This window comes from Salvelinus alpinus, chromosome 36 (genome assembly GCF_045679555.1).
Source record: "Salvelinus alpinus chromosome 36, SLU_Salpinus.1, whole genome shotgun sequence".
Taxonomy (NCBI): Eukaryota; Metazoa; Chordata; class Actinopteri; order Salmoniformes; family Salmonidae; genus Salvelinus; species Salvelinus alpinus.
The window spans coordinates 6544923-6568105 of NC_092121.1; the positions used below are offsets into that span (position 1 = coordinate 6544923).

Sequence of the window (23183 nt, forward strand, 5' to 3'; positions counted from 1 at the left end):
GGGGGCGCTTCTCTAGGTTCATCTCTCTGTAGGTGAGGGCTTTGTAGTGGAGCTTGTGGGCATCACTTCCTTTTAGGTGTTTGTAGAATTACATGTTGATAACTACCAGGTATAGTCCTAATTCTGCTCTGCATGCATTGTTTCGAGTTTTGCGTTGTACACAAAGTATATATTTCTCTCTCTCTCTTTCTCTCTCTCTCTTTCTCATCGTCTCACAGGGTGAGAAAAGTTGTATTAATTAATAGCTTCTTAGAACTGATGCCTGATGCTGTAAACAAAGTTGAGCTTGAGCCTGCAAACCACCCGGAAAGTAAACTTGTAGAGCCAGCCAGATAGGGAACGGGACAGTCAAAGAAGGGCACGAAATAGAGAACAGGGAAACCGTAAATCTGATTGGCCGATAGCCCTTTCCCCTAGCCTACTCTGACCATCATTGGCTAATGGAAAAATAAATCCCTGCCACACAGACGCTCACACAACACACACACACACACACACTCATAAGCACTCACACACATAAGTCAAGAGGCAGACCCTGGGCTAATTCAGTACCAGGGAATTATATTACTGGCTGCTCTTCATGCAGAGAAGGGGAGAGAGGGGGCGAGGGATATTACAGGAAGAGAGGGAGGGGGAAAGCATAGAGAAGGCTAGTGCTCAGGGGTGGGGTTGGAGAATGCAGACAGAGCAACAGCTTGAGCTCTGGGACTACAGTGAACTGAAAGTAATAGCGTGGTGTGCTCTCAATGAAGGAGTGAGAAAGAGAAAGCCAGAAAGAGAGATGCAACGAAACAAGACATCAATCTAGGTAAAGGAGGACGTGCGGACAAAAGACTGACATTGTAGTTCTACAGGAGCCTAGCGGAGGGGGAGAAAAGAGGGGGTAAAGGAGAGAGGAAAGGAGAGAGGAAAGGAAAGGAGAGAGGAGCATGAGAGAGGTGCATGAGAGATTTTTATAGGGTACAGACAGAGATATGATAGTATGCTTATAGAAGAGGTGTGCCTGGAAACGCTCTGAGAAAGAGACAGAGGGGGAGAGACAGAGGGGGAGAGACAGAGGGGGAGAGACAGAGGGAGAGAGAGAAAGAGAGGGCGGAAAATGAGGGGGGAGTGAGTGAGACAGAAAGATTAACCACAGTCAGAAAGAGCGAGAGTGAGCAGTGAAGGACAATCTGGGAAATATAGCAAGGGAGGGAGGGGGAGGTAAAAATAAGAAAAGGAAATAGGGGAAAGGTCTGAAACAAACTAATGTGTAAGTGCTGAGTGAAGGACAATAGGAGAGAGGGAGAGAGAGAGAAGAAGAGGAGGGGGCCAGCCAGAGGAAGTAGCAGGGCGAGAGAGGCATGAGGGGACTGTTCTCCTTTATGCTCACCCTGTCCATCCTGGGTACTGCCATGACTGCACTCGTCTGGTACTTCTTCAGCAACCGGTGAGTCCCACTCCTCTCATACCCCTTCTCCCTAACTTCCTCCATATTGACTGGGCAGGTGTTGGAGCCTTTAGCCCCGGGCTAGGTTGGGGTATTAGGCCTGGCTGGTGGTAGCTAGCATCATATCCTCCAGACAGATACCGAGAGGAAGGGAGGAAGGGAGTCTCCACACTTCTGATTTTAATAGTGTGATTGTTTCACATCGGTTGGTGTGAATAGCTGCTCTAGTGGAACAAGGTAAGAGTTGTGCAGGAGGTGAAATATTATATGTTTGGTGTTGGTGGTTATGCCTGTTCACTGGTCCCCCCTCCACCACCTCCCCTTCTCTCTCTCTCTCTCTCTCTCTCTCTCTCTCTCTCTCTCTCTCTCTCTCTCTCTCTCTCTCTCTCTCTCTCTCTCTCTCTCTCTCTCTCTCTCTCTCTCTCTCTCTCTCTCTCTCTCTCTCTCTCTCTCTCTCTCTCTCTCTCTCTCTCTCTCTCTCTCTCTCTCTCTCTCTCTCTCTCTCTCTCTCTCTCTCTATCTATCTATCTATCTATCTCAACTTAACCACCGAAACACCATGATTATGTGGTGGAAAAGAGAGGGAGAGAGAGAAACGTCTGTTTGTGCCCCAGCAGAGCTGATGGATTTCATACCAGACCACTATTAATGAACTCTGAACAACCTGTACCAATTGTACATCTTGTGTTGAAGCGAACGCAACTGTTTATTTGACAATGTAGTTAGAACAAGTAGAAGGTGTTGAAGAGGCACATGGATGGTTCAACGTTGGTGCATTTTGAAACATCATACTCAAACAAACACATTCAGGCAGATCTTTTCCCCCGTTGACCAGGTGTTTCTAAAAACATACGAACCTAGCATGTGCTTGTAGGTGTACTCTGTTCGATATTGATTTTAAAGAGTGATCTATTTTCTGTGGGAAATGAATAAGTTGCCTGTTGGCGGAGGAAGAGAAGTAAGTGAAAGGGGAACGGAACATTTGTACAAGAGATCGAGGTTGAAAAGTCACTGTAAAATGCCTTCTCATGCTGTTACCGAAACACGCCTGATGAACACACTGTTTTTCGCTTAGTGTCTGCCCTTCTGTGACAGTGAAACTTGAGAGCCTTTTTTTCTTCTCCCAGTCATGTCTCGATAAAACCAACTGTCTAAATGGTATTTGTCTGAACGGGACTCTCGACTCTCAGATTAATCAAGGAACTACGTGTTGTTTGACATTCACCATCTGCAGGATATGACAATTATCCCACCATAAGTAACTGTCCACAAGAGTGTCGCATTCTGGAGTGGGGAAACCCATGCACCTTCTGTAATAGGTTATCTTTATAGCTCACTTCAAGGGGGATTATCTGTATACAGTCAATTCAGGCTTGACCTTGCCCTTGGATTTCTTATCAGATCTAAATATGAACAGTCCCCTGTCTTTCCGTTCATTTGCGGTTGGCACTTACGTGTGTAATGCTGCTGTGAAACCCCTGCAGCGTTCAGGGTCTCCTGTTAGATAATCAGTAAAACACGCTAGACTCAGACTGAAAAGATAAAATGGTTGTCCTGTGTGTTCTATTTTGGCTTGGATAACCCTTTAGCTCACCAGGTTATTGTTACAGTACGCACAACATTCAGCTATTGATTTAAGGTAGACACACTGTAAATGATCACATCGACACAATTCGTTCAGCGAAGATAACACGGTAAACTCAAACAATGCCTTGTAATACAACAGCAAACAACGCAGCTGTACAATTGTTGACCAGATAAGTGGTGAACTGGGTTCAAACAGAGGTCTACTCATCCTCCTATGTTCTCCGTCTTCCTCTGTCCCTGTTGGTGTACATAGCAATGTTCAACCTGGCAGACCCCCCTACAGAAGTCATATTATGAACTCTGGGCTTGTCCCCTCCGGAACATGCAAGGGCTGCAGGTGAGACTAGACACACGCCCTGGCAACCCACAATCCTCTCTGCACAGCAACCACCTCATCTGTCTCTCTACTGTTATTAACTTCATTATATGGTTCGTGTTCTCTGTTTTGTGTGTGCGTGTGTGTGCGTCTGCGTGTGTGTGTGTGTGTGTGTCAAAGGGATACAGTCACTGAAAAAGTGGTGGAGCGCTACTCTCACAGCTGGAGGAAGCAGGAGGACAAGTTCAGAAATTTCAGGTGAAATATAAACACACAATGAACCCAGACTGAACCCCACTAAAAGCAGGCCAAGATGAGCCAAAGACCACTTTGTGAGGGTCACAAACTATAACAAAAGGGACGTTTCCTTTCTACCTTAGAGGAATGAGAAACAAAAGCACGTGCAAGTGTGCTTCAAAGCAGGAGAAGTGACCTGTGTAATGTTAGCGTTTACTTCTTCATGCTGTTAGTAGCAGCAGTAGCAGAGGTCAGAGTCGTGTGATTGTTGCATCCGTCAGTCGGTGGGTATTTCCCTTCTCAGCTGTCCTGTCTCCGCAGGCTAACACTGGCTTAGTAAAGCTCTCTCTGAGTATACAGAGACTTCAACAACACCAAACAACACCAAAGAGAACTGCAAGGAGCTTGGTAAATGAATAAACACTTGAAAGGAAGGACACAGAGCAGAAATTCTAAAATACAATATTTTTCAATAAACAACCCTTTCCAATTTTTATATTTATATCAAGACAAGACGATGAGGCCTTGTTTATGTATTCCTGTATCTGATATTTTCTTACATTTATCACCAGTAGCTTTTTATACCTAACTTATCAACCAGACTGTTTCAAAATAAGAGAAATGTGTGTATGAAGTACGATTCATTTACAGTGCGCTTTTAATACTGTGTCTTCGTCTTATAATCAAAAGGTTATTGTTGTGTTCTCAGGTCTCTTCTGAGTAACAGATGTCATGGACTCACCAAGGCTATGGTGACACAGGCCAACACTCCTCTGGGGTCAAAGGTTGTGTACGATGGAGAGAAGAGGAAGCCTCTTCAGGTGACCCCTGAACTGTTCAGCACCTTCGCTAAGGTCTGTTGCTCTGGTCCAGAGTGTCACCTCAATGAATAGTGCGTGTGAGTGTGTGTTTAAGAAAGAGAGTGACATGACACATGTTGTGTTGCCTACAGGTGAATCCTTTTGTGAATACGACATGGGATACGTGTTCTGTTGTTGGGAATGGGGGAATCCTAGCTAATAGCAGCTGTGGAGAGAGAATCGACTCCGCCCAGTTTGTTATCAGGTGTGAGACAGAAAACTTACTCCACAATAATTGCCTTTTCCTCTCAAACATTGTTAGACACAAATTCACTGACTACTTCCCTCTTTGTCTCCCTCTCTCAGGTGTAACCTCCCTCCTTTGGAGAACGGCTATGAGAGAGACGTGGGCAACAAGACAGACCTGGTGACAGCTAATCCCAGCATCATCATGGAGAAGTGAGTTTGGGGGTACATTGGGCTTCTCATACTGCTTATCATCTGGTGTTCTGTGGTGGATTGAGAAATGACCTGATCATATATTCTGGTGCTGGTCAAATAGATCTCCAGCTGTTCTTCACCTCTCTCTTCTTTCTCTCCATCCCATCCTCTCTCAGATATGGGGGCCTGCAGGAGCGTCGTCGGCCCTTCGTGGAGAGCCTGCGTAGCTATGGCGACTCCCTGATGCTCCTGCCGGCCTTCTCGTACGGCCCCAACACGCCCGTGTCTCTGCGGGCCCTCTACACCATCCAGGACTTTGACAGCCCCTCGCGGCCCGTCTTCCTCAACCCAGAGTACCTACAGAGTCTGGCGCGCTTCTGGCAGGGCCAGGGCCTGCGAACGGTACGACTCAGCACAGGACTCATCGTGGCTAGCCTGGCGCTGGAGCTGTGCGCCAACGTCCATCTCTACGGGTTCTGGCCCTTTAATGAACACCCACACCGACACCAGCCCCTCACCAACCACTACTACGACAACAGGCAGAGTAAGAAGACGGTGCACGCCATGCCCGCTGAGTTTGACCACCTGCTAAGACTCCACACCCAGGGCGTGCTCAGGATACACCTGGGAGAGTGTACACCCACAACCAGGTAGGCCCCACCCCTTTACCGGAAATGTACCTACAGCTAGGACAGACACAACAGGGACATAGGGCCCTCCTGTAGACTCTCTCAGGAGCCTTACCCAATCTTTGCTACCTGCTAGATTGGATGGCCCCAACTGGCTCTGAGCACTCTGGTATTCAGCACAGGGGCATGTTTTATGTGTCAGCTGTCTGGTCACAGTGGAGAAGCAAGGTGGAGGCTGGGACGTTTCGTCGCCCCGGCAGCCGTTTGTAGATTCTCATTGTGAGAGTCTGCAGAACAGGTTGATCCGCAATCAAATGACTTGTACTGTACCCAAAATGGGTATAAACACATGAAATATGCATGTCATATACTGTATAGATTTACAATGATGTATTTATCGTCACAAGTGTTCCAGCTAGAATCTAGAGAATGTTTTTTGTTTTGTTGGACTTTAACTGAGAAGCCATTTTGGTGGTTAAATACAAAGTATTTTGGAACATGTACGATTTAGATGAGCTCTCCCAACTACAGTGTAGTGCCTAATTTGACTCACCTTTCTGACTGTAGCCAAAATGATCACATGCAAGCCTTTAAGAGTTAACTGAATGTATGGTTATGTCAATCTAATACCTCGTGGATTGGCCAATCTTCAGCTGGACTGTTACAGTCATATACATATTTAATATCAAGGACGATTAAATGTGTTATATCTCATTATGACATCGTGTATAATACATTCAATGTGGTACAGGGTCCTTCCATGAAATGAGTCCCTTTTTTGTCTCTTTGATATTGTAAGTAGAAACTGTGCACCAATATTGAATTTTAAAAGACTGTTATATTAAATGAAGTGCCCATTAATACAGACCACATGGAAAATTCAATAAATCCGTTTTTTTAATATGAATAAAGACTTGCTAAAGTACCAGAATTCAGAATTTTTATATCTCCTTCTGTGCACCCTCTGTGACGTCAAGAAAGATTCTAACGCACTTAACCCCGACACGTTTTTTTACCGTCATTGTAAAGCCCTAGTTATTTTGTTGCTTTGACAACAAAAAGTCATTTCTGAAGATGATTATTTATTTCATATGATTTTTTTTTTAAAGCCTGTCCGTCATTTTAAGGTCAACCCTGTGAACTGAACTCTCGTTTTAATATGGTGAAACTATTCCTTTGAAAACATTTTTTTTAAACGAAACATTGAACATCTAATAGTCAAATCATAGTGTAAAAGCAGAGCTGCTTCTACTCTTTTTGGCATTTTTCTGCTGTTTTGTGATGGAAAACTGAGTGGGTCGAGCGTGTTATATGTTACCCATATAGGAACAGGCTAGAATTTGTTTTACAATTTGTTTTATTTTTGTGATGCTTGCGTTCATGTGCACTTCTCTGTTTCACCCAACAAGCTTCCATTGCTCCTGTCCCAAGGAGGAATGGCTGATTTAAGATGAAATGGTATACCCTGTTGCAGTCAACCCTGACACTTAATTTGGCACTTAATAGGCACTGACTAGTCATTTTTTATTCAAACTCTTAAAATGAGAAAACACATTTTTTATTAAGTTTAACATGTGCTCTTCATGACAGAATGTTAAAATTAGGTGAAATAAAACATTTTTTCTTCTTCACCAAGTTAGACAAAAACCCAGCTAACGACAAACGTTCCCACAACTTTAGAGAACGTTTCCTTAAGAGTCTCATTAGGTCACCAGAAGGGACTCATTTCCTGGAACGACCCTACTACTATATCAACACTTTTTGTTTCATAATTTCAAAATACATTTTGGGAAAGAAAAAACTGTGTTTCAATGATCCTGTAAACATAAAATAACAACAAAGGGTTCTTACACAGCAAGGACTGTACTAGATACCTCACCCAGGTCCAACTAACTCAGAGTAATGATGCTGGAGCACGCAATTGTCTTTGCACCTAATTTAAAAACAAATATGAAAATGATCTAGTGAGTGTCATTAGTCCAGTGTTAGTCCAGTGCTTGAAAGTGACCTGGCACAGTATGTTTTATTAATAACATTAACACACTGATGTTACATAATCCTTCAAAGAGAGATCTTTTCCATTCTGGTTCTTTGTACCATTTGACAGTCCTGGATGTAGCTCGAAGATGGCCTGGGCCCCAGCCTCAGTCGCAGGCCTCAGTCTCCCGGTTGGCTCTCTGGGTAGTGCCATGCCCACACTGGCACAACGCAACACAACCTCCCAGAGCCAGAAGCCTTGGGCTGGGCCCGACACCAACGTCTCTGGACCATCAGGACTGGGGCAGGGTGCTTCTGAAGACCCCACACAGGGTTCAGACTCAGAGCAAAGGACAAAACACAGAAGGGGGAACAGAAGGAGACCAGGGAAGTGATGACACCCATAAACATTTCTGGGGAGTCCCCTTTCATAAAGAGTTGTCATGGTTACCAGCTCACACAGGTCAAAGCATCATAACAACAAATACTCTCCCCGCTGTGACCATGGTGACAGTAAATCATCTGTGCTGTGACGAAATAACAACATTAGCAAGGGAGTGAGGGAGTGGTGGGGAGATGCAGGATTGACAGTTCACTTATTAGCACTGTAGCTGGTGTAGGTAATAGGTTAAAACCCGATGCATGTGTAAGAAGGGCATTCTAGATCTTGCATTATTTCACTATAATGCAAGGTATATTTGGAAGGTAGAATTCATTGGCTATTCATTCTTACATGTTCTATGTTTGAACTGCTTTTGAAAGCAAAAGTCGAATTGAAAACATTACTGTCATTTTTTTATTCGATTTTCATAACGGTAAGCTTGGACTAATGGCTTTATTAGCTAAACTAGCAAGTCTGTTTGGTTCCCACGGCAACTACTGTATCTATCTAGTAAACTTTAGTGGATGTTGAATACATTTCTAGCTCAAATGTCTTAAATTATAGCCATGGTTGTCACGCCCTGATCTGTTTCACCTGTCCTTGTGCTTGTCTCCACCCCCCTCCAGGTGTCGCCCATCTTCCCCACTTATCCCCTGGGTATTTACACCTGTGTTTTCTATCTGTCTGTGCCAGTTCATCTTGTTTGTTCAAGTCAACCAGCGTTTTGTCTCAGCTCCTGCTTTTTCCCCCAGTCTCTCTTTTTCTCGTCCTCTTGGTTTTGACCCTTGCCTGACCTGACCATGGGCCTGCCCGTACCTTGGCCCCACTACTCTGGATTATAGACCCCTGCCTGCCTTGACCTGTCGATTGCCTGCCCCTGTTGTTGCAATAAACATGGTTACTTCAACACAGTCTGCACTTGGGTCTTACCTGAAACTTGATTATGGTATAAAGGGGATAATCAACTCGGGGCTGTATGAGTTCTCTGGAAGATAATGCAACTCTGTGGAAGGTCAGTTCCACTCACCAAGCGCGTCGTGGAACACACCTTCCACCTTACTATTGTACCTTAGTAGCGCTTCCCTTCCTCCTCTTTCCACACCTTCCACCTCCTTCATTATTTTCCATAGAACGCATAGCCCCTAGTTGATTATCCCTTACCTACATTTCTTCAACCTCTCTCCAATATGCTTTCCACACCATTTCAATGTATTTTGCTCGACTTCAAAGATAGACATTAACGGACTCTTATGCCACTGCCAATAGCATTAACTATGTATGGAATGCTGTGTGAAAATGTCTTACTATTGAGGCTGTTTTTTGCAAGTATTCAGACCGCTTGCTATGAGACTCGAAATTGAGCTCAGGTGCATCCTGTTCCCATTGATCATCCTTGAGATGTTTCTACAACTTGATTGGTGTCCACCTGCAGTAAATTCAATTGATTGGATATGATTTGGAAAGGCACACACCTGTCTATATAAGGTCCCACAGTTGACAGTGCATGTCAGAGCAAAAACCAAGCCATGAGGTCGAAGGAACTGTGTCTAGGCACAGATCTGGGGAAGGGTATCAAAAAAGGTCTGATTGAACCAAGATTGAACTCCCCAAGAACACAGTGGCCTCCATCATTCTTAAATGGAAGACGTTTGGAACCACCGAGACTCTTCCTAGAGCTGGAACTGAGCAATCAGGGGAGAAGGGCCTTGGTCAGGGTGGTGACCAAGAACCCAATGGTCACGCTAACCGAGTTCCAGAGTTCCTCTGTGGAGATGGGAGAGCCATCCAGAAAGATAACAATCTCTGCAGCACTCCACCAATCTCTGCAGCACTCCAACAATCAGGCCTTTATTGTAGAGTGGCCAAACGGAAGTCACTCCTCAGTAAAAGGCACATGACTGCCTGCTTGGAGTTTGCCAAAATGCACCCAAAGGACTCTGACCATGAGAAACAAGATTCACTGGTCTGATGAAACCAAGATTGAACTCTTTGGCCTGAATGCCGAGTGTCACGTCTGGAGGTAACCTGGCACCATCCCTACGGTAAAGCATGGTGGTGACAGCACCATGCTGTGGGGATGTTTTTCAGCGGTAGGACTGGGAGACTAATCTGGAACGAGGGAAATATAAACGGAGCAAAGTACAGAGAGGTCCTTGATGAAAACCTTCTCCAGAGCGCTCAGGACCTCAGACTGGGGCGAAGGTTCACCTTCCAACAGTGCAATGAATCTAAGCACACAGCCAAGACAAGGCAGGATCGAACATCTCTGGAGAGACCTGAAAATAGCTGTGCAGCGACGCTCCCCATCCAACTGTTAGGATTGCGTCAATTCAATCTGGTATAAGGATAAGTATGACGATGAGTCCCCGATTGTATGCTATGTATATTTTATTAACTAAGCAATAAATGGCAAATGCAATTTTCGTATATACGGGTTCAATGTATCATCACGCAGGATAAAACAGGGAACTGGGCAACAACCCAAAACCCCTCCCCTATATACTTTAACAGAGTTAGTTCTTGCTTCAGAGCAAGCCTGTTAGAGTAGAGGTCCAGTGTGGTTTAGACTTGCTGGCCTATCGCTGGTGTTGGCGCTTAAGCTAGTCCAGCCCCTTAGCGCTCCGGAGGGTCCGCTGTTATCTTGATAGAGTGTTGCTGTCTTGCCCCACACCCCTGTTGTTGCATTCACAGTTCCTGTTTTCTTGTCTTTTCGGTACTTTTCCATCCTTGCTACCCCTCGTGAAATGCACCCCTCCCCTCCCAAGATTAGTCAAGTCATGCTATATGTTTAGCCACACTTTGTTGCACAATTATAACACACACATGTTCAATGTACTTATCACTCCCCCACATACAATCAATAAAACTCAGACCTCACACAACCTGCCAGAGTTTGAGAGGATCGGCAGAGAAGAATGGGAGAAACTCCCCAAATACAGGTGTGCTAAGCTTGTAGCGTCATACCCAAGAAGTCTTGAGGCTGTAATCGCTGCCAAAGGTGATTCAACAAAGTACTGAGTAAAGGGTCTGAATACTTATGTATGTAACTTGTTTCTGCTTTGTCATTATGGGGTATTGTGTGTAGATTGATGAGGGGGAAAAACTATTTAATCAATTTTAGAATAAGGCTGTAATGTAACAAAATGTGGAAAAAGTCAAGGGGTCTGAACACAATAATGCGCCACCAGTAACCTTTAGCACATATTTTTCCTCCTGTATTGTACTGTCATTGCTGTACCTTGCCAGTCCAGAGCAGATATTTTCACTGTATCTCCAGCGACTGGGGACCCCTCAATTACCGGCTGGGTACTCTTGTTTTTTTTATCGTCCTGGGGCAGAGAACCAACCGGAATAATCCCCTGGAAAGCACCTGTGTTACTCCTTTCCTCTTCCCTTGCTTTCCCCAAACACATAATGTTAACATAGCTTCTTTAATGCCAACTCAGTCAGCTAGGACACATAATAGGGAAAATACTTTTGTTACTGTTTGAAAGCAGCGGTCCCCACATGTTGTGGTTCACGAACATGGGTTCATGAGATTCCATTCATGTGGACTGTGACCTGAGTGTAGAGCCAGCTGCTGTTCTCAGCTCCACTCTGCTCTGTGTCCCACTGGCCCTTATCTCTGGGGAGCACTTATTTCAGGAAATCTAACAAACAAGTAAACTAACTGAATCTTTCCATTTTTTACACTGTAATATTCCCTTGCCACCTCAGCTGTTTACTCACTAATGAACTGACTGACAAATGGAAGGATTAGAGAGAGTTTAAGTTTCTTAGAGTTTAAGTTCTTAGAATTGTGGTGAAGTTTTCTGAGATTCTACTTATATCAGATCATAGATGGAATCAAAAGTGCATTTCTGTATGATTGCAAATAGGAAATCCCCTCTATTGGCTTTATACCAGTGGGGCACCTCTCTGACAGTCAATCAAGGCTTCCCTGAAGGATCGAAATGTCCTCATACCAACCTGAGACTCAACTGTCACTAAATTCACAACTTCCAAACAAATATGACACAGCTGACATGAGAAGAAGTGACATATCTGACCCGTCTGCTGCACGGGTCCCTGGAATAGTGACACAGCATCAGCCTTTATGACTGTAATCCTTCTGATAGGACCGTACAGCCCCCTGCTCTCCACCAATCAAAATCAAACGGGAACCCGACTGTGAGAGTAAGAGGACAATACACAACAACATCCCAAGAGTCCATGTCAGTCTTGTCTTGTTCTGGTGATATGGTGCTTCTATACTGAAGAGACAGGCATCAGGGAGACACGCAGTACATTGACGGGGATACCAGACTGGAACTCTCAGAAACATCCTTCCCAAAAGGCTAGAAAAACACAAATGTGTTATTTATGAAACAGTGCTTTTCTACTGTTGGTTTATGATGAAATCCCCAAAAGGTGACTTTGACAAGGATAGAGGACCTCTAACAGACGACCCATCATCAGACGAATAGATCCCTGCGTGTACATAAAGTGTTTCACTAAATAGACATCAGCAGACACATGCTTAAGGAAGAGAATGTGGCCTCCTGATGAGTAGACACAGTTGACAAAATGTAATTTTGATTCAGTCTAACTGGAGACCTTTTTTTTTCAGTTTATATACCGGGCCTGACATCAACATAATGTGACGTCTGAGAAAAGTCTAATGTAAAACCGCCAGCTCCCATACAGTTAGACAAACAGCCTACAAGGCCAATCACAAGCCATTATGTCTCCTGCTGGAATGAAAAGTGCTGGGAAAGCGATGTGTCACATCTGCACTTCTGCTGAATACCCTCGCCTCCTAGTTCCAACTCCACTCACCAAGCACCATGGGACCATGTTGGGACAATGTTGACACAGAGTCTGGAAGAGTGCCCAAATCCACTTGCACACACACACACACACACACACACACACACACACACACACACACACACACACACACACACACACACACACACACACACACACACACACACACACACACACACACACACACACACACACACACAAGCACACAAGCACACAAGCACACAGGGGCGGACTAGGACCAGAAATCGGCCCTGGCATTTACAGTGCCTTCAGAAAGTATTCACACCCCTTGACATTTTACAAATGTTATTCTGTTACAGCCTGAATTTAAAATGGATTACATTTAGATTGTGTGTCACTGGCCTACACACAATACACCATAATGTCAAAGTGCAATTATATTTTTCAGACATTGTTACAAATTTAATACAAATGAAAAGCTGAAATCTCTTGAGTCAATAAGTATGTTTTTGTTATGAAAAGACAAAGTAAATTCAGAAGGAAAAATGTGCATAACAAGTCACATAATATGTTGCATGGACTCTGTGTGCAATAATAGTGTTTAACATGATTTTTGAGTGACTTCCACATCTCTGAATATCTGAATTTCAAACACAGATTCAACCACAAAGACCAGGGAGGTTTTCCAATGCACCGCAAATGGGTAGAAAAAAGAATCGGACATTGAATATCCTTTTGAGGATGATGATAATTAATAATTACACTTTGGATGGTGTATCAATACACCCTGTCACTACAAAGATACAGGCGTCCTTCCTAACTCAGTCGCCAGAAACCGCTCAGGGATTTCAACATGAGGCCAATGGTGACTTTAAAACAGTTACAGAGTTTAATGGCTGTGACAGGAGAAGACTGAGGATAGATCAACAACATTGTAGTTACTCCACAATACTAACCTAAATGACAGAGCCTATACAGAATAAAACATATTCCTAAATATGTATCTTGTTTGCAATAAGGCAAAGTAAAAGTAAAACTGCAAAAAATGTGGCAAAGAAATTAACCTTATGTCCTGACTACAAAATGTTATGTTTGGGGCAAATCCAACACAACACATCACTGAGTACCACTCTTCATATTTTCAAGTATGGTGGTGGCTGCATCATGTTCTTGGTATGCTTGTCATCAGCAAGGACTGGGGAGTTTTTTTTTAGGATAAAAATAAACGGAATATAGCTAAGCACAGGCAAAATCCTAGAGGAAAACCTGGTTCAGTCTGCTTTCCAACAGACACGGGGAGACAAATTCACCTTTCAGCAGGACAATAACCTAAAACACAAGAGTTGCTTACCAAGACAATATTGAATGTTCCTGAGTGGCCTAGTTACAGTTTTGACTTAAATCGGCTTGAAAATGTATAGCAAGACTTGAAAATGGGTGTCTAGCAATGATCAACAACCAACTTGACAAAGCTTGAAGAATTTTTAAAATAATAATGTGCAAATATTGTACAATCCAGGTGTGCAAAGCTCTTAGTTTTACCCAGAAAGACTCACTGCTGTTATCACTGCGAAAGGTGATGTTAACATGTATTCACTCAGGGGTGTGAATACTTTCTAAAAACAAATAAATATTTAACCCATTTTGAATTCAGGCTGTATCAAAACAAAATGTGTAATAAGTCAAGGGGTATGAATACTTTCCAAAGCCACTGTATAACACACCAGACAGTTTTTTTCCTTTAGGACCCCTCACTGGCCCATTTTCTGCCTCGAGGCCCCCACATCGGCCCATTTCTTTCCTTGAGGCCCCCATTATTAGCCAGATAATGATCATTTTGCACAAAAGTTAGATAGGCCCACTGGGCTAAAAATGGACCAGCTCATCTGGCATTTGCCTGAAATGCTAGATGGCCAGTCCGCCCCTGCTTGAGCGTACACATGCACACAAATCCAAACCTCACAGGCCCCATCTTGGAGCCATAAGGCACCCCAGACTGTACTGAGCAATTACCAAACGCCTGAAGGTACCACGTTCATCTGTACAAACAATAGTACGCAAGTATAAACACCATGGGACCACGCAGCCGTCATACCGCTCAGTAAGGAGATGCGTTCTGTCTCCTAGAGATGAATGTACTTTGGTGCAAAAAGTGCAAATCAATCCCAGAACAACAGCAAAGGACCTTGTGAAGATGCTAGAGTAAACAGGTACAAAAGTATCTATATCCACAGTAAAACGGCTCCTATATCGACATAACCTGAAAGGCCGCTCAGCAAGGAAGAAGCCACTGCTCCAAAACCACCATAAAAAGCCAGACTACGGTTTGCAACTGCACATGGGGACAAAGTTCGTACTTTTTGGAGAAATGTCCTCTGGTCTGATGAAACAAAAAAGAACTGTTTGGCCATAATGACCATCGTTATGTTTGGAGGAAAAAGGAGGAGGCTTGCAAGCCGAAGAATACCATCCCAACCGTGAAGCACGGGGGTGGCAACATCATGTTGTGGGGGTGCTTTGCTGCAGGAGGGACTGGTGCCCTTCATAAAATAGATGGCATCATGAGGGGGGGAAATTTGGTGGATATAATGAAGCGAAATTTCAAGACATCAGTCAGGAAGTTAAAGCTTGGTCGCAAATGGGTCTTCCAAATGGACAATGACCCCAAGCATACTTTCAAAGTTGTGGCAAAATGGCTTAAGGACAACAAAGTCAAGGTATTGGAGTTGCCATCACAAAGCCCTGACCTAAATCCTATAGAAAATGTGTGGGCAGAACTGAAAAAGTGTGTGCGAGCAAAGAGGCCTACAAACCTGACTCAGTTACACCAGCTCTTTCAGGAGGAATGGGCCAAAATTCACCCAACTTATTGTAGGAAGCTTGTGGAAGGCAACCCAAAACATTTGACACAAGTTAAACAATTTAAAGGCAATGCTACCAAATACTAATTGAGTGTATGTAAACTTCTGACCCACTGGGAATATGATGAAAGAAATAAAAGCTGAAATATATCATTCTCCATACTACTATTCTGACATTTCACATTCTTAAAATAAAGTGGTGATCCTAACTGAGCTAAGACCGGGAATTTTTACTTGGATTAAATGTCAAGAATTGTGAAGAACTGAGTTTAAATGTATTTGGCTAAGGTGTATGCAAACTTCCGACTTCAACTTTAACTACTGCTGTACACACCGATTCTATTCATATAGTGTCCATAATGTCTATACACATATATATTTATATTCCTGTGTGTCACATTGATCGTTCTGATATTTCTTAATTCCTTTCTTAATTTTTTGAAGGATTTGTGTGCATTGTTTTGTATTGTCAGGTATTACTAGACTGTTGGAGCTAGAAAAATAAGCATTTTGCTCCACCTGCGTTAACTTCTGCAAAAAATGTAACCAATAAAATGTGATTCGATTTCATTGGGCGGTTGATATAACTCACCTACGGCTTGCTGGGATCAGAGCAGAGTGAGTGGTTACCTGGCATCCATACCAATCAGCCAATCAGTGCCAGAGGAGAAGCTGACTGGACGGACTACTTCCTGTCATTTATGCCTGCCTTATCACCATGGACACGTGGCACTGAACATGTGCAATAGAATATAGGATTATTACTTACAAGGAGTGCTTTTTTCCCTTCTCATTTGAATTGGTTACTATCGGTTATGAAGTACTGTTAGTTTACATAGGCTAGTGAGATTTAAGAGAGGCCTATCAGGAGAAAGGTCTTCCCACAATAAACCAACACTACAACTAGGACAGAAAGAGCAGGATTATTAGTACTAAAATTGGGAAAAGTTACTGTCGAGCAGAGCTAAGGAAGATTTGGCAGTTTCTCCCACATTCGCAAAACATGTCATGCTCCTACACACACAGCTGGTCAGCACTACTCACAACTCTTTAATAAGATACAGTTCAGGGCTCCGTTTTCACAAAGTAGTACTGCTGATCTTCAGTGTACAAAACATTAAGAATACCTTCACCCCCCTTTTTGCCCTCATAACAGCCACTATTCATCAGGGCATGGACTCTTCAAGGTGTCGAAAGCATTCCACAGGGATGCTGACCCATGTTGACTCCAATGCTTCCCACAGTTCTGTCAAGTTGACTGTATGTGCTTTGGGTGGTGGACCATTCTTGATACACACGGGAAACTGTTGAGCGTGAAAATCCCAAAATCGCTGCTGTTCTCGACACAAACCGGTGCACCTGTCACCTACTACCATAACCCGTTCAAAGGCGCTCAAATATTGTATCTTGCCCATTCACTCTCTGAATGGCACACATACACAATCCATGTCTCAATTGTCTCAAGGCTTAAAACTCCTTCTTTACCCAGTCTCATCCCCTTCATTTACACTGATTGAAGTGGATTTAGCAAGTGGGATGAATAATGGGTCACAACTTTCACCTGGATTCAGCTGGTCTATGTCATGGAAAGAGCAGGTGTTCATAATGTGTTGTACACTGAGTGTAATTACAATTTAAAAGGCCAAACTGATTTTAGATCAGCACTCCTTCCCTGAGATGATTTCTGAATATGGGCCCAGAAGTTTGCTACATGGCAAATACGAGTCTATTTCCATACAAGGATACATTTGGCAATTGCATTTTTTATTTTACACATCAACAACATGATACACAACTACTAAAATATATTATCTTTACAATTTGAAGGCAATAAAATAACCAATTCTAGAAGATATCTGTAAATACAATCTTTATTGTTTATTTTAAAAATCTTTATTGAAGAAAAAAAAGTTTGAAAAACACAACTGGTCAAAAAAGAAAAGAAAAAGGAAACCAATTTCCCCTCTGCTACCTTAGACCTCCCAAAACACACCAAAACACACAGACATAATTTTAAAAAATAGCAACTTTTACAAAAAATACAAAGGATTGGTCATACACATGTTCTTCTCCTTTGTGATTCAGGTAGCATGGCCACAGTATTCCTTGGCAAAGCTACATCACAACCTGGCTGCATAGTAGCCTAACGTTGTCTTGGCAATGGCAGCGACGCTGCCTTCATCACACGAACAGTGTTTGGTCTCTATAGCTTCATCCCAAATGGCACCCTATTCCCTATATATTCCAGTACTTTTGACCAGGACCCATAGGGAATAGGGTGCTATTTAGGACGTACACCATATGGCAGTTCAGATAAATACTTCGGACAGAGGAGAACAGAGAGGCAGATCATCAACACAGCTAGCTTAGAGAGCTGGGGGGGTTTTCCAGCTTTGTTGGTCTCATATAGAACACTGTACGGAAGACTCTTGTAAGGAAGAGGTTGAAAAGGAAACAGTAGGCTACTGTGTAACTGGAGAGACTAACTTCAGGTGTTTGGAATGCTGGGTGATCATTGGTAACTCGACATTAGTAAGTACTAGTAAGATAACAACTTAAAGTAAGCCATATTGTACTAAGGGGATGATAAATCCTTAGTTTAAAAGCTGTACCACCAGGGGGCACTCAATAACCAGACAGATAAAATGCCAACCCAGTACTGACAAAACCTTACACAGGTCCAAACTGGAGAGAACTAGAGACGGAGAAACACAGAGAAAATAAAGTGAAAAGATTGCAGGTTTACAGAGGGAGTTGTCAATAAATGGTATTAATTAATGGTGAGAATAATTGATTCTCATACACATTGTGAAGGAGGGGATCTCCATTGGGTACAAGAGTAGCACTCTTCACCAAGCTCCGTCTAAATCAACCATATCCCTGAACACTTTCATCTGATCATCTGGAAGATGCATGCACTCAAAGACTTGGCCTGGGTCAAATATAAAGTCGCACACACTAAACATCAGTGACCCTGGAGAGATAATAGATACACAATAGCCTTCAGGGAAGGTGAACATCCACATTATGATTGACCTTTTCATTATCATCCCTGCATTATGAAGTCGTTGCATTATGAAGTCATTGCATTATGATGTCATTGTATTGTGATGTCATTACATTATAAAGTCATTCTTTAAACTGTCTTTGTATTACGATGTCATTCATTGCATTGCGATGTTCATTCATTCTGATGCCAATGTATTACAAAGTCTGTGACTTTGTAGAAAGTCAGCCAACAAATTAGCTTGATCGAAATCTGGAATGGAAGTCAGGATCACCAAGAGAACGGACGGGATATAAATAAATGCATCAGAAAAAAAAAAGATGGTGATAAAGATATGGTAATTTTCTCAGCCCAATATCCTCTGGAAGACTTGCCTGGTTGCCCAGAATCCTTGCTCCGGCCAAACGCTATGCCACGCCCACGGATGTTAGTTTCTTCTCCTCAATGAGTCTGGATCTGAGCACCCTTCACCGAATGCAAACACATTCGACGCCATCTGATTGGTCCAGAAACCGATGGGTTGGGCCAGAGCCAGAACACACGTGGGTAAAGCGGCGCCCATGGGCTCTGATTGGTTAGAGACGATCCAATCGCTGATGACTTTGTTTTGTACAATGCCCCATGTGCCCTTCGTCACCACAAATGACTTCAACGGTGGCAGGCTCAGACTAAAGTGTGCAGCGAACTACAGAATCATTTAGTGTGAGTCATCAGGCTACTGGAAGACGGGACAGTAGAAAGACAACAGAGAACAAGTGTCTGCTTCAGAATTGGAAGAGTTCAGAAACACTAGAGACTATTTCAGAGAGTTGTATCGGGGTGTTTTAGGTTAGACAGCGACAGCCCAGACAAACACCTACAAAATCACTAATGCTCCTGACACACCTGTCCTCACCTGTCCACACTGACATTCTACTACTGTAGGCTAGTCTCCTCCAGCTTGTGGGATTTTTAAAGGCACAACATGGTGTCGAAATATCCACAGAAAGACAACATGACATCCCACTACCTCAGCCCTCCATTCAGGGCCGGTCCTGGTGTTTTCGGGGCCACCCCTTCCCTCACTGACACATACTCTACAGGGATATGGGGCTCCGTCAGTGCTGGCTCAGGCCAGGGCTGGAGTGTGTGTGTGTGTGTGTGTGTTTGTCTATTTGTGTGTGTACGGGGTCAAATCCACACAGAAGGCTTGCCCACCCCTGACTTGCTGCTACTGCTGTTGCTGCTGCTCCCATTCCCTTCTCCACTGCTGCCCCCCTTGCCGTGTTTGAATCGGTGCTTGCGCTCTTTGTGAGGCTGCGGCTGAGGCTGGGCCTGGGCCTGGGCCTGGGTGATGTTGCTTCGGGGCTTGTCATCATGGTTGTCCCCCAGGTGTTCCTCTGCCCTGTGCTGCTGGCTGTAGGCCTGGATGGCTGCCTCTAGCTGGTCATGGGCATGCAGGATCATGTCCTTGTTGAGGGCCACGCGGGCCTCCCCTCCCGTGGGGAAATTGTCCTCGTTGCTCCCAAACTGCTGCTGCTCCTCCTGGGCGATGTTGGCCCGGTTCTGCTTGCACGCCATCTTGGCGTTGCTCAAGTCCGTGTAGGGGATCTGCTCCGGCTTCACCACGATGTTGTAGCCCGGCGGAGCCGATGGGGCGTTCCACGAGAACGGGTACCCCACGTAGTCAGCACCCCCGTCCCCCACCACCCCTCCCCCCGTGCCCGGCTCCGGGACTGGCACCCCCACGGAGACCCCTACGCTGGGTCCCAGCAGCCCCAGCTGGTACTCGTCATCCTGGGGCGGGCAGCGGCGACGGCGGAGGATGTCACAGATGGTCCCGATGCCCAGGTGCAGCATCTCCCACACGTTGAGGGTGAGGCAGAGCACAGTGACGCCGTACATGATGCGCAGGAAGATGGTCTTCTCCGTGGGCCGCGACACGAAGCAGTCCACGCTGTGGGGGCAGGGCTTGAAGGAGCACACGAACACGGGAATGACGCGGAAGCCGTACAGCAGGTACTGGCCCGCCAGGAAGCCCGCTTCCAGTGCCGTGCGAGTCACCAGCTGCAACACGTAAATACGCATCAGCCCGTCACCCTGGATACGCCGCCGCCCGTCATGGCGTACCTTGGGCTTGGGCCGCGGGGCCAGCGGGTCGACCCGGCGAGGGGGCTCGGGCTCAGGCACCTCGTAGATCATAGGGTCATCCTCTTGGTCCTGGTCCTGGTCCTCCTCTATACCCCGGTGCTGCTGCGCCCCGAAGCAGATCTTCCTGGGCCTCCGATGGGTGTAGCCCCCTCCCCCTGTCTCAGTGGCCATCCCTCCCCCGCCCTTGTCCAGCCGGGCGATCTTGTTGACGGCGTAGCCCATGTACATGAGAGATGGCATGGCCACCAGGATGATCTGGAAGACCCAGAAGCGGACGTGCGACAGCGGCGCGAAGGCGTCGTAGCAGACGTTCTCGCAGCCCGGCTGGCCCGAGTTGCAGACGAACTTGCTCTGCTCGTCGTAGTAGATGGACTCTCCCCCGACGGCGGTGAGGACGATGCGGAAGACGACAAGCACGGTGAGCCACAGCTTCCCCACGAAGGTGGAGTGGTTGTGGATCTCCTCCAGCAGCCGCGTGAGGAAGCTCCAGCTCATTATGTCACTGGACAGTGGGGCAGACAGGGTCCCGCACTCACCTGCTCACAGACTCTACACACACACAGAGAGAGAGAGAAAGAGAGCAAGATGAAGAGGGAGTGATGAAGAGAGAGAGAGAAAGAGAGAGAGAGAGAGAGAGAGAGAGAGAGAGAGAGAGAGAGAGAGAGAGAGAGAGAGAGAGAGAGAGAGAGAGAGAGAGAGAGAGAGAGAGAGAGAAGAATAGGGTGTGATGAAGACAGAGGGATGAGAGATAGGGAGAGAGAGGGAGAGAGAGAAAGAGAGAATTAGTCAAATATGAAAGGAGATTATACATAACGTACTGTCTACCAGCAATTTCTTATCATGAAAGCGGATGAGTGAGAGGATTTTGACAGGGAATGTAGAGATAGTACATTTAGAAGCTTTGCTTCTTCAAGTTCAACAGAAGGAGTCACAGATCAATTACGGAGAGGAGACAGATAGAAAAGCCTAAATTCAAACAAGTGTTCTCTCTGAAATTGAGACAGACTGCAATCTCCACATGCATTAGATCCATTCTACTCTCTGGTATACCCCAAATGAATACACGTTCCAACCCAACAACACAGTTTCAGCACAGTGAAATAAATGGGGGTATTTTGAGGGGCTGTACTGTACAACAATAGGATATCAAACCAAACAAAAAGATGCTCAAATGTAGTAGAGAGGGGAGCCAAAATAATCCCAATAGGAATTGAGCTATCACAGAGCACATTTTACACTCACACAAACTCTCTCTCTCTCTCTCTCAATTCAATTCAATTCAATTCAAGGGGCTTTATTGGCATGGGAAACATGTGTTAACATTGCCAAAGCAAGTGAGGTAGGTAATATACAAAAGTCAAATAAACAATAAAAATGAACAGTAAACATTACACATACAGAAGTTTCAAAACAATAAAGACATTACAAATGTCATATTATATATATGCAGTGTTGTAACAATGTACAAATGGTTAAAGCACACAAGTTAAAATAAATAAACATAAATATGGGTTGTATTTACAGTGGTGTTTGTTCTTCACTGGTTGCCCTTTTCTTGTGGCAACAGGTCACAAATCTTGCTGCTGTGATGGCACACTGTGGAATTTCACCCAGTAGATATGGGAGTTTATCAAAATTGGATTTGTTTTCGAATTCTTTGTGGATCTGTGTAATCTGAGGGAAATATGTCTCTCTAATATGGTCATACATTGGGCAGGAGGTTAGGAAGTGCAGCTCAGTTTCCACCTCATTTTGTGGGCAGTGTGCACATAGCCTGTCTTCTCTTGAGAGCCATGTCTGCCTACGGCGGCCTTTCTCAATAGCAAGGCTATGCTCACTGAGTCTGTACATAGTCAAAGCTTTCCTTAAGTTTGGGTCAGTCACAGTGGTCAGGTATTCTGCCACTGTGTACTCTCTGTTTAGGGCCAAATAGCATTCTAGTTTGCTCTGTTTTTTTGTTAATTCTTTCCAATGTGTCAAGTAATTATCTTTTTGTTTTCTCATGATTTGGTTGGGTCTAATTGTGCTGTTGTCCTGGGGCTCTGTGGGGTGTGTTTGTGTTTGTGAACAGAGCCCTAGGACCAGCTTGCTTAGGGGACTCTTCTCCAGGTTCATCTCTCTGTAGGTGATGGCTTTGTTATGGAAGGTTTGGGAATCGCTTCCTTTTAGGTGGTTGTAGAATTTAACGGCTCTTTTCTGGATTTTGATAATTAGTGGGTATCTCTCTCTCTCTCTCTCTCTCTCTCTCTCTCTCTCTCTCTCTCTCTCTCTCTCTCTCTCTCTCTCTCTCTCTCTCTCTCTCTCTCTCTCTCTCTCTCTCTCTCTCTCTCTCTCTCTCTCTCTCTCTCTCTCTCTCTCTCTCTCTCTCTCTCTCTCTCTCTCTCTCTCTCTCTCTCTCTCTCTCTCTCTCTCTCTCTCTCTCTCTCTCTCTCTCTCTCTCTCTCTCTCTCTCTCTCTCTCTCTCTCTCTCTCTCTCTCTCTCTCTGAATAAATCGTCTTGCTCCTCTGTGAGGTGCAGATTGTGTTGACTTAACGGTGATGTTCTGGTGTGTAAATGGCATTGTGTAGTGTGGTGTGGTGTTGTGTGTAGTGCTACATTAAAATGGATGAGAGATGA

General features: G+C 44.6%; 2 protein-coding genes across 4 annotated transcripts in view; one reads left to right on the forward strand and one right to left on the reverse strand.

Annotated features, from left to right (window-relative positions):
- The first annotated feature begins 547 nt into the window (after positions 1 to 547).
- On the forward strand, positions 548 to 8705 carry LOC139564780 (alpha-N-acetylneuraminide alpha-2,8-sialyltransferase-like). 3 transcript variants are annotated; one of them, XM_071384573.1, is made up of 8 exons: positions 548 to 1429; positions 3270 to 3353; positions 3513 to 3590; positions 4279 to 4423; positions 4522 to 4634; positions 4736 to 4828; positions 4987 to 5460; positions 7547 to 8705. In XM_071384573.1, the coding sequence occupies exons 1-8, from the start codon at positions 1344 to 1346 to the stop codon at positions 7809 to 7811; spliced, it is 1338 nt and encodes a 445-aa protein (XP_071240674.1). In that variant the 5' UTR covers positions 548 to 1343; the 3' UTR covers positions 7812 to 8705. The 3 variants fall into 3 exon arrangements, with proteins under 3 accessions (XP_071240674.1, XP_071240677.1, XP_071240676.1); XM_071384576.1 differs by having other exon boundaries at positions 672 to 808; XM_071384575.1 differs by lacking the exon at positions 3270 to 3353 and having other exon boundaries at positions 1192 to 1429.
- An 8467-nt stretch (positions 8706 to 17172) lies between these two features.
- Positions 17173 to 23183, reverse strand: part of LOC139565139 (gap junction gamma-1 protein-like) — a 68065-nt gene continuing 62054 nt past the window's right edge. The window contains exon 2 of the mRNA XM_071385250.1: positions 17173 to 21115. Within this exon, the coding sequence (XP_071241351.1) occupies positions 19607 to 21061 (1455 nt within the window). The 5' untranslated portion in view covers positions 21062 to 21115 and the 3' untranslated portion in view covers positions 17173 to 19606. The remainder of the gene's footprint in view (positions 21116 to 23183) is intronic.